General features: G+C 37.4%; 2 protein-coding genes across 2 annotated transcripts in view; one reads left to right on the forward strand and one right to left on the reverse strand.

Annotated features, from left to right (window-relative positions):
- The window catches only part of LOC136236726 (ornithine aminotransferase, mitochondrial-like), a 10572-nt gene extending 1374 nt beyond the window's left edge, over positions 1 to 9198 (forward strand). Inside the window, exons 3-7 of the mRNA XM_066026966.1 lie at positions 6131 to 6209; positions 6634 to 6687; positions 7400 to 7459; positions 7513 to 7660; positions 8859 to 9198. Of these exons, the coding sequence (XP_065883038.1) occupies positions 6131 to 6209; positions 6634 to 6687; positions 7400 to 7459; positions 7513 to 7660; positions 8859 to 9019 (502 nt within the window). The 3' untranslated portion in view covers positions 9020 to 9198. The remainder of the gene's footprint in view (positions 1 to 6130; positions 6210 to 6633; positions 6688 to 7399; positions 7460 to 7512; positions 7661 to 8858) is intronic.
- Positions 9021 to 12378, reverse strand: part of LOC136236729 (spermatogenesis-associated protein 24-like) — a 3902-nt gene continuing 544 nt past the window's right edge. The window contains exons 2-5 of the mRNA XM_066026970.1: positions 11836 to 11898; positions 9636 to 9766; positions 9512 to 9582; positions 9021 to 9458 (exon numbers count right to left, since the gene is read on the reverse strand). Of these exons, the coding sequence (XP_065883042.1) occupies positions 9253 to 9458; positions 9512 to 9582; positions 9636 to 9766; positions 11836 to 11898 (471 nt within the window). The 3' untranslated portion in view covers positions 9021 to 9252. The remainder of the gene's footprint in view (positions 9459 to 9511; positions 9583 to 9635; positions 9767 to 11835; positions 11899 to 12378) is intronic.

The raw sequence follows: 12378 nt of genomic DNA on the forward strand, positions 1-12378 counted from the left end.
GTTTGTGGATCATACAGTATGATAGGCCTTTATATAGTTTTACGTACTGCAAAGTTGGTTCTTGTGCTAAGTGGATATACGATATGGTGTAACCCTGGACTGAGTTGAATTTGGCAAATTTATAATTTTTAGGCATCCCGTCTCTATTTAATTAAATGGTGATGCAATCTGTACTGATTTTGTGGCTGACCACAAAGCCAAACATACTATTAAAATTTGAATGTCATAGCTTTAGAGAAGCCATAAATTAAAACTATTGGCTGGGGCATGCCAGCAATTTCTGACATATGTACACATGGAATCATAAAATTTCTACACATTGCCATATGCTGTGTATGCTGGTAACTTTTACTAAGAGCTCATAATGTTATAGGGGGAGAGTATCCTACTTCAGTATAGCCTGTACAAAAACACCAAGCATGAAAGCAAGAGTTCATAATATAGTGAGGGAGGGTTCATAATTTGGAGGTATTGAGCGAGATGGTGTTTCCCTATGATAGCGTTTATAAATTCGAATAAGGGCGAAGGTGAGGCTTATAGTATACAAGGCAATACAAATAAGCCTATTTGTGTGCGATTTTAAAATTTTTGGTCTGCTTTCCTTGTTGGAGCTTGTTTTGCACTGTCACTGTGCGTGTACTACTTACCTTTATTATCTCGTGTAAAAATATACAGACAACGTAACATCAAAAAAGTCATTGCGGATATCACTCATATATAATAGCATAAAGTATTTCAGTAAAACACTGATTTCTATCTAGGATATCACTTTAACACTTTAAGTGTTGATGATACCTCCAATTGTACCCACCCTACAACAATCTTTGTAACTATATACAGTTTGAGCAAAAGCCTGACCAACTAACACATTAAAGGTGACTATGTGTATTGCATCATAACTTCACAATTTGTGTCTGTACACAGGACTGAAAAAGGATACTCTCTCCCTCTTTAATATTATAAACTCTTGCTTATACTGATTACTAAGTTTAAGTTAGAGGAAGATCTGAGGGCATGGTCTCTAACTGACTTAGAAAATGTATGCGTTTTATATGGAGTCATTGTGGGATTGGGTTATATGTTGTACTGAAATCGTCACACAATGTTAAAATAATCACGGAAGACTGAGTGTGCTTTTGTCAGAAGTGTTGAAAAAATCGAAGCTCGCACCGTTTTCACAAGTTAGATTTGGATCTGGCACAGGCAATGATTGATAATGTTGAGACAGGTTAGTGGTAGCTGGTTTCTATGGCATCACAGCAGTACAAAGAATGTGTGTGTTGAAGAAGCAGCTTGTGTGTTGAAGAAGCAGCTTGTGTGGATTTATACGATGGGAACGAGTTGTCACAAGTTGTGCTTTCAGTGGCGCCACAATAGTATGAAGAACAAGCACGGTTTCGAATATGGACCACACCCACATCACACGTAGCGCTAAATAACGTTTCTACAAGAAGCTTACCCATTTAGGTCTTAGAGTCCATCCATAGTTTAATAGAAGACGAAAACAGCCTTAAAACACAAATGGACACAAAACAGAATTTTCCGTGATATTTCTGGACTTCTCCGTTCATCATAACAAACACATGTACAACGTTAGATTATACATCCCATAATTGAATTCTTTTAGGCATGTCTATAAAATGAATAGAGTGGTTAAGCACATGTTGGCCTGGGTGACTGGTTGCCCACTGTAGGCTATCAGCCTGAATATGCTTGGAGGGAGCATTGCAAATCAGTGATGCTTGAGGTCTAGCAGGTTTCTTAAGTTATAGTTAGAGCCTACCACTAGGATTTTTGTGGGTTTAAAAACTGCCACAAAGCCAAGGTTTTAGCAGAGGGTGTGGTCTCAGGCACTTTATATGAGTATGTTTGTAGAGAGATGAATCATAGCATTCATCACACGATGTTAAAGGAAGTGCAGAAGACTGAACATATTTTTGTCAAAGAGCTGAAGAATTTGAAGTTCGCACCTTATTGCTGCTTCCTTAAGTTAAACTTACAGGGGAAGTAAAAGGGGAGTGTAACTAATCACTGGACTGGACTACTAGACTGACATATTTTTGGTTTTACACATTTTATAGTTGGATTTATGGAGTCTTGCTAGTAAGTACCCTTAGGGCACCTGCAGCCCACTTCTAAACGCTGAAGATGAGTGAAAACTGTATTTCACTACCGTTCATTATGTCACTATACAGCACTTATTCCTTACTTACCCTGGTGTTTAGTAATGCTGCATGCAGTGCAGGGAATGTGACAGCAATAGTTAACCAGCAATCAACTGTGTAAGTATGAGCAACAGCGTGAGTATGAGCGGCGTGTAAGGGTTGTTGAAATGGACTCTTTCACCCCATTGGTATTCTCTACTTTCATAATGGGAGGTGCTGCCACTACTGCTTACAAGAGGTTGGCATCTCTGCTTGCTGCTAAGAGAGAGACCAGAATTATAGTTGTGTAGTATCCTGGATTGGATGCTCCACCAGTTTTTCTTTACTGAGGTCAGCTGTAACCTGTTTGCGTGGAGCCAGGTCTCATCATGGCAGCCCAGTGACTATCGGAGCACTTGACCTTGCAATATCTGAGGGTCAGGTACTTCCATCACATGTACTTTGATTGTTGTTTCTTGTTTTACTTGTTGTATAAAAAATAAAAAAAAACCATTAATTAGACGGAAAAAATTCAATTGACTTACCAGTAGACAATATCCTTCGAGATATCCCTAGAGGAGCAAACTGATCTAGTCTCACTGCCAGACTTCTGTTTCAGTGCAGGGGCTTATCAATTAAAGATTATAAGCATCCGTGCTGAAAAATCTCTAAATGATAAGCCGCTGCACTGAACTAGAGGTCTGGCCACAGTGAGTCTATAGCTTGCTCCTTAAGCTTTCGCTAAGGATATCTCAAAGGATATTGTCTACTGGCAAGTTGATTGCTGGTAACTATTGCTGTCACATTCCCTGCACTGCATGCAGCATTACTGCACACCAGGGTAAGGAATAAGTGTTGTATACTGGCATAATGAGCAGTAGTGAAATTAAGAGACAGTTTTCGCATATTCCACTGTTCACCTTCAGTGTTTAGAAGTTGGCTGCAGGTGCCCTAAGGATGCTTATTAGCAAGGCTTCATAAATCCAACCATAGAATGTGCAAAAATCAAAATATGTGAAGGGTGTTACTATTCAGTGGACTGGAATGTCAGTCCAGTCCACTGAATAGTAACACCCGTCAGTGTCTATGGCTTCATAGCATTGTGATAAACAGGTGTATAAGTTGGTAGTGTCTAATCACTGTACTGGACTGACATTTTTTTTGATTTTACACATTTTTAAGGGTGGGTTACTGTACATTTGGGTGACTTGTGACAACATTTCAACATTGAGTGGTCATAAAAAGTAGCTGTGATAAGTCAAATGGGTTCAATTAAATGTATTCTATTCAATGCTTGACAGTATCTACTCTACTATGTAACAGATGCTGACATGTAGGCAGTGCTCAAAATAACGTTCGACAACCGGACATTATCCAGACAATACACGGAATGTCTGAATAAGTTTCTATTTATCCAGACAAACTGTCCAGACAAAGTAGATTCAGTGAAGATACTGCTAACAATGGCTGCGGAGGCACTAAGAACCGTGTGGTAGTGAGAAAACGGTGGAGAAGTTTGTGTCTGAGATGATAAAAGTCTTCAGATGATACGATGGTTGCGGTTTGAAACAACGTCCGGTGATTGGGAGCATGTGACCCGCAAGCAGGCTAAAATGTGAAGTCTAATGGTAAGCTCTGCTCGACGCGACAGTATAGGCCAGCCTTTATTGAAGGCACGACCAATATTCACGCTTTGACCTGATATATAATTATGCGAGGATATATGCACAAGCAAGCAATGGCATTATAGAGGCCAAGGAGGCAGCCAGTAGCTTGATGGAATATGCACCAATTGCAAGGGCAATGGCTCAAGCCAACCTTAGCGAGGCTGCCAGGTTGAAGAATAAAAGAGAAATGGATATTGTTTACACAATCACAAAAAAAAACCTTAACTAAGATCAGGGCTGCCCACAGGGGGGGGGGCAACTGGGGTATTTTGCCCCGGGTCCCAGGAGGCCCCATGAAGGGCCCCGTTTAAAAGATCGATATACTCTAATAGAGCAGTCAGATCTAAATACTCTAATAGAGCAGTCACAGAATTCTTCAGTAGCAAACTTATAGATAAGGAGATATGGTTGGTGAGGGGTAGCTATTGTCATTGTCAGCATGTAATGACCTTTTTTTTGGTCTTCAACTTACAGCTTCGGTGAAGTTGTGATTCAGAATGGAAACCTCCTTGTCTCTGGGGCCCCACTTTAACTCTTTGTCCTGGGCCCCTTAATTTCTTTGGGCGGCCCTGACTAAGATGGGAGTTATTTGTGAGCTTGACATTACTGACGGAATTAGCTATAGCTATATGATTTTTTATGACCATATCACTCACTGTAATTATCAGTGTAATAATACTTTCAATAATTGTAACATTAAGTGATATTAGCTAGACCTCTACATGTAAGATACAATAACACAAACTGATCAATTCTTGTTTCCTGTCAATAGTAAATTAATCATACATCAATGTTTGTAAGTGATTCACAGATTAAACTTACCCTTTCAAAATGCTTCCAGATGTGATCTCAGATGTTGTAATTCTAAAAAATTTCCTGGGGGAGCATCTCCCCAGACCTCCCTAGAATGAGCATGCTTCGCATGCTAAAGTACATTTTGAATGTGACTGGACAACCACAAGTAATGACAGGTCATTGGTGACTTTGTCCAGACATTTTGACAGCGGAATATTTTGACACTATTTCGAGCACTGCATGTAGGTATACCCAACAATGTTTCTCTCACTCTTAGACACACATGATTATTGTGATACAACTTCATATGAACTGGTGACTAGTCACTGGAGTCCATGATATGTAACTGTGTGTAACGGGGGGCACATTAAATTAGCCTACTTTTAAACTTGTACACACTGTATGCCGTTGTACTATGACCTTGCAATTTTCTACTAATAACAGCTAAATGGCATTGTAATACAATTAACAGAATGCAGACATTTCATTCCAGTAATGAAATATAACCAGTTATGTGATGGGATCTAGTTTGTGTGCTCATACACACCATATAAAGTTGAATCACATAATAATCACGTGTGCCTAACAGTGAGAGAAACGTTTTTGGGCATACACACATGTCAGTCTATACAGTAGAGTAGATACTGTCAAACAGTGAATAGAATACGTTTAACTGAACCCATTTGGCTTATCACAGCTACCCTTTAGGAAAATATTCATCACTCAGTGCTGAAATGTTGTCACAAGTCACCCAAATGTACAGTAACCCCACCCTTAAAAATGTGTAAAACCCCAAAAAAATGTCAGTCCAGTAGTCCAGTCCAGTGATTAGACACTACCTGTATAGGTAGTCACGAGTGAAGACCAAGCACGATTTCAAATACAGACCACACCTACATTATAGATAATGTGAAATAATCATTCTACAAGGAAGGTTACCAATCTACAGTGGCTATTTGATACAAAGTCCATCTATAGTTTAGTTGAACGCAAAACAGGCCTTTGAAAACACTCTAGAAAACATAAACAGAATTTTTCATGATATCTCCATTCATCATAACAAGTACAAGGGCTGAAGAATACTGCAAAGTACTTGTTAAGGATTCGGTACTTGGATATTAAAATTGTTACTCCAGCAGTCATTAAGACCATGCGACCCAATGCGTTTGTCAGCATGACACCTTGAATGCACATTGCTTGTCGGGAACACTAACATCAATACTCTAATACAATGTGTGTATCATGAAAATGTTGTAAACTGCTTAAGGTCTGGTATAAATCATGTCACATAGGTACTAGCTAGAGTACTCAGGATCGTGAGTACTCAAATACTAAAAATCCATGATCGTTTCAGCCCTGGTTATAAAATAAATGAAATAGTTGAACTTGGTGTTGGTTTGGGTGCCATTATGGGCTATTAGCCTGTAATATGCTTGGAGGAGCAAAATTTGATGTCAACATGTCTGTAATCTTCCATATTATGCATATCGCTTCTTTTAACAACTTTTTATTGTCACTTTGCAGGAGGTTGTGCTGTGATCACGAACAAGTCAGAGGAGATATAATTTGCCTTGGTAAAGCTCTCTCAGGAGGAATGTTGCCAGTGAGTTACATAAGCAGTACAGATGGGTGACACATGTCAACTGTATGAAATTTGCAGCAACTAAAAATAACTTGATAATATGTTGTAAGCTAGTGGTTTAGGTGATAAGCTATAAACACTATATAGTTAATTTAATACTTATAACAAGGGATAGATTTAACTACTGGGTGCCTGAAGTGGCTCTACTAAAATGTTGAATGGTTGGTTGTTTGTACAATAAAAGTGTGCATTAAATATCTGGATGAGACGGGTTGTCATTGTACATTGAAAACAGACCTCTGTAATCTTACACCACATTACTCATAGTCTGACATTAAAATAATAATTATGCTGTAGGTTGCATGTAAACCATGATAAGGATCTAAACATATTATTGTAATGTATAATTTAGTGTATGTTTTATTAGAGTGTTTTGCACTTACAGATATCAGCTGTACTTGCAGATGATGAAATCATGTTAACAATTAAACCAGGACAGGTGGGGGCAACTATTGTGTAGTACATTGTAGATTTCATGCTGAGAGCTCCCTAAGAAAATACTGTATTTCCTTGTATAAAAGTCCAGGCTTTTATTTCCTTCCCAGGGCCTTGGCAGATTCAAGTGATGCCTGGTGTTTAATCAAATTCCGCTCTTGGGTAAAATGCTATTCTTAAAATTGAAACGGTAAGCTAAGACAACCAATACAGTGTAGACTGTACAAATAAGTGTAGTGAAGGCCTAAAATGATTGGAAAACAGTTGTATGATACATTTCCTGTATGTTGCTGCTGTTTCATCAAACTTATTAACATATAAGCTTAGAGCAATCTGAGGGATGAAGGTAGGGAAGGAATCAGAGCACTAATTCCATTAATAACTCAGATGTATATTTGAGACTGGAGTTTTTTTTTTCTGAATGTACTGCCCCCTCCTGGCTTATAATCAAGCAGACATTTATTTGAATTCAGTTTTTATACACAAGGTAATACAGAATGCAGTGCATTGGTATAGCCGGTAGCCTGGCTATATTCACTTGGGTAGTAAATGCATGGAAGGAAATTGAACAAAAAGAATTTTGGCTTGTAGTTGGAATCAGACTTGCATGTGCTAGGAGTATAATTGTTTTTCTCTCTCTACTGCTGAGGTGCATTGAAATGTTCAATTCTTTCCTATGAGTGATGTGTACAGAAACTGTTTTCCTCGTGCTACAGCATGGTTCAACATATGGTGGAAATCCGTTGGCCAGCAAAGTTGCAATAGCAAGTCTGCAGGTAAACACATTGTGGTGTTGGCCTTATAGTTTACCAAGTGTCTTACTGTGTAGGTCCTTGAAGAGGAACACTTGGCTGAGAATGCTGACAAACTTGGTCGGCTGTTCAGAAAGGAGTTGGAAGAAAAACTCAATCCCGAAGTGGTAGCGAATGTAAGGGGCAAGGGTCTCCTCAATGCGATTGCCATCAATAGCCAGAAAGGTATACTCTATATGTATCAATTAGTGCTGAGTAGTTTTGATATTTCATAGATGGTACAATGTTGTTATTTGATATTACAGTATAACTAAATTATCAGTATGCCTTAGTTAGATTCCATTTTAGACCTCTACTACTAAATCCAGATACAAAAGTACAGTTTCTACTTAGACACAATTGTGTTAGCAAGCTTATTGCAGTTTATTATTATACACCAGTCCATAACCTTTCACATGTACACTTTTCATACAAATAGTAAAGCTTTAAAGACTGGTTTGTTTTTTTATATCCATGGTATTGTGATGTTAAGAAATTAGACGGTATCAAAAACAGATACTGTGGTTTAACTAAGCACTCGGTATATTGCACAGCACTAGTATCAATAAATTAATTGCGTCCAATACAAGTATATAGTCATAGTTATGACAATCTTGTGTTAAAGAATATGACAAGACTTTCAAAAATAGAATGTCTATGGTCTATAGTAGTAATGATCTAGTTGGTTTGTGGAACAAGTAATTTTTGATAAATATCTCCCTTGTTGTTAGATTCTGATTGGTCCTTACTTAGGTGGCAATGGCATACTTAAGAAAAGGATCAACTTTAAAGACATGTTCCTCTAGTCATTTTGTTTTCGTATCCATAACTGTTGATCAATCTGGTCCTAACAGTCAATGCCAATGGTCCAATATCAAAAGGACATCTATCACATGATAGCCAATGACATTCATAACATATATTACATTCCATAAATCATGTTTGATTAATTGTCCTGAAAATATTTTACAAAATAACTATAGGAAGTGATCAACTGTCAAGTAACTGTCACACATAAATGTGTACAAGCTTCACTTAGCAACCCCTTAGAATACTACCTCATTTATTGTGAACATGTCGAGTACATGTAGCTACCTTCTAAACACAGCTAAGGTGTACTTCACGACTTAGTTAGTAGACCACATCCAATAGGTTCCAAGCATGACCTTGTTAATCTGACCACCTTATTAAAGTGACCATATCCAGTAGGTCCAAAGACTTCACAATCTTGTTAATCAGACCACCTTATTGTGTCTACCACCTTGTTAATTACACTGTCTCATTGTTGTGGCCATGTCATATACTGAGTGACCTTGTTATTTAATGCCACCCAAAATTAAGGCCAGGTGACCCTCATAATTTTATTGTAACAACATTTGTGTAGGTTACAGTGCTTGGGATATATGCTTAAAGATGAAGGACAGGAGACTACTGGCCAAGCCAACGCATGATGACATCATCAGATTTGCTCCACCTCTAGTGATCGATGAAAATCAGATCAAGGAGTGTATTGAAATTATCACTGACACGATCAATGAATTGTAAATAAAGATCAACAAATTGTAAATTATAATGCAATTAGGCCTACAGAATATTGCAATGATGCATGTACATATACAATCAATAAACATTACAAGTTACAAACACTTCAGTTTCACTGTGTAATATAGAAATTTACCAATTTATTTATTTGTCATTTAGTATGAAAATTAATATTTTAGTGACATTTGATACTATTATACTAATAGTACAAGTACGTTTTCTTCAGAGATGACAATTCACTTGTGTTTATGTCTTAAAGATTTCTTTTCTGCTTCTATTTGTCTCTTCGCCATGTACACTTCTTGTTGCATTCTAACTGTCAATTCTTCTTTTTCTAACTTGTGTTCAGCCTTTAGTCTTTCCATTTTCTTTTCCAGACTTTTAATCATTGATTTAGCATGTGCTATCTCTTCATCTTTCTTATTGCACAGTGCCTCTAGTGCTTTGTATGCACAAGGGTATGTAAAATTTGTAGTGTACTATATTATACTATACCTGTACATTTTGACAGTAGGTCATCAGCTTTAGATGTTTCTTCCAGAGTCTTGGAATTAAGTAGTCCAAATCTTTAAAAACAACAAAAAAACAAGTGTAATTTTTCCTAGCTCTTATGTCTTACGCTTTTTCAAACGTAGCCTTTTCTCGATCAAGTTGCTGTTTTAACATCTCTACTTCTCCTTGTGAGAAGTGCAGCTTTTCTGACTCGTTGATCAAGTTGGATTTAGTCTGCGAGTGGTTGTATCTTTCAGTCTAAAATTGGCAGAGTAAATAAATAGCACTCCACTTTGAACTGTTATCTCAATGCATAGATATTATATACTACATACCCGGGATTGCGTACCGACTTCATTAACACTTATCAACACTGCCAATCCGCGTTGTACTTCAATATACAGTCTTCTGTTAGTAATCGTAAACGTTTCCCGTAAAACTGGCCACTTCCTGGCGATTTTACTAATACGAAAGATTTAACCTCTTCAACATTACGTAAACAGTGAAAGGATACACTCGAACACTTCTCAATACCAGGAAAATGCTTGAAATACAGCATAAGCATCATGCAAGTGATTTTACAAGCCTCAAACTCGCCACCATATTTCATCGAATAACGACTCAAAAAATCAAGCTACAATCGTCATATCTATCTTAAACCTTTCGTCTGTGTCCACTCAATCAGCAGCATCATAGTAAGTGACATATTTAGCCACTTAACAAAAACTGAGATCCCCAAACACCTTCCAACAACCCGAAGCAGATACCATGATTTTACCACTCAGTGTGTGCCGGTTTTCTGGCTTTGACACTTAGCTGATCAGGATCTGTTCTCTAGCCATTGGAACTGTAGAGGGTAGCAGATATGATGCTGTTGAGCTCCAGTACTATGCCGCCTAGTACAACACTTGCACAGTACACTACAAAAGAAAAGTGTTAACGAGTACAACGATGATCGTTCCTTTGAAAACTGGTGGTACACAATCCCAGGTACATAGTATATACTATCTATGCTCAATGTGACTCAAGGGAAGCCATAATAATATACACAATCCAGTGTGCTCCTTCCTAAAGCTATTGATAAGCTGGTGCCAAGGCCACAAAACTATTCACCTTTTGATAAAAGCACCAAATTTCTTATGGGGTTTGTAGCACGGGTACTAAGTGATTTTAGAAGGGGAGGCATGTAAAAAGTCCCATTTTTTTGAATGTTGTCAATGAAACTGTTTGTTTACATGAAAACAATCAATATTAAAGGCTGGACTTAGTATTAGACCAGTACATGATGACCCATTATAAAACAAAATAGTTGTCTCAGCCTGGTAGTAATCAAAATGACTTAAAACGTTATTTTTCAAGGGATTTTATTAAAGTTTTGCATTTCTAATGCACACAGTATCATGTACAAGGATCATCCTGATGTGTATTGTTTCTTTATTGAAGGTGTATAACAGAAGTTAATGATGTAGTTTTAAGATAACTGGGAATTATCAGTGTATATGCCAAATCAAGCAATTATCCTTGCAGTGTTGATCAAATTTTAATCAGTGCAGGGATACCTTGTTGTTTGATATATACAATCATATTCCAATGATTTTGTCCACCTGTAACCACATCATTCAGTAACTTTTGTTATACACCTTCGATAAAGACAATCAGGATGATCCTTGTACATGACACTACAAAACTGTGTGCAATTTTTTTCATGTGGCCTATCATGTTGCAGCTGCAGGCTTGATACTGGTGTGATATTGACTATTTTCCATGTAAACAAATAGACTTATTGTCACAGTCCAAAAAATAGGGCTCCAATTTTTACGTCCCTTTCCTTCTAAAATCACTTAGTACATGTGCTACAAACTCCATTGGTACTTTTATCTATAAGTGAATAACTATCTCAATTAGAGAGTCTTGGGTGGTGCACCATGAATCAAATCACACGCACACATGCACTAATCAAATATTTATTTCAAGGACAATTTTTTGTGTTTTATCAGGGCATATCCTATAGCTAGTACTATAGTATGTTCATGTTGAGTTGCCTCAAAAATCATTATCAAGATGAATATTGCAGTGTTTTTAGCAAAACACACTTGTCCTTTTCACAACATGAATGTGAACATAATGTACTACCATATAGCGTAAAAGTTTGATGGGAGGGAGGGAATTTTGATGAATTTGATGAAGTGTTTGCTTTTCGTCAAACCTTTCCTCATCAAAGTTCACGTGACTAGTTAATTAGAATACTTCTGGTACAGGACATTCATGATCCGTCAAAACTTCCCCCCGTCAAATTATTACGCTGTATGGTTTATAATGTAACACACCTCTAACTGCTTTAGCACTTCATTGTAATCTACTTGAGATATGACATATTTCTTCTCATGAAGCTAAATGAAAAATACAGCATACATTGAAGTTGGCATTTCTTATGTAACTAGCCCATTACAATCCCATTAGTATCATTGTCATATCAAGACCACATATGTTAAGCTTAAGGCTTCCATGATCCGAGTGTCAGGTTAAAGTACTCCAGCAGTTTGTCACAAAGTAAAATGTATATTCTAGTAATTTGATAAACTGCTACCATATTTTTAGTTCAGTACAAGTATACTGATTTCCAAGAGACCTGATGGCTACATCCTGGTCATAACTGATTTATGGTGATACCTGATACCAATGATGCAATATGTGAAGTTATTAAATGAATAGTGTCTGTGTTTGATTATCACTGTGACCACATCTTACTGGGTGTAGCTGCAACTGTAGAGTACTGACTGGAGTTCATGGCTAAGGAGGCGGGGATAAATGCTGCAAGCACACAACACAATACAAGCATAGTGCTATCAACTAAGGAGTTTTGCAGAGAT

The sequence above is a fragment of the Dysidea avara genome, chromosome 10 (assembly GCF_963678975.1).
Source record: "Dysidea avara chromosome 10, odDysAvar1.4, whole genome shotgun sequence".
NCBI lineage: Eukaryota > Metazoa > Porifera > Demospongiae > Dictyoceratida > Dysideidae > Dysidea > Dysidea avara.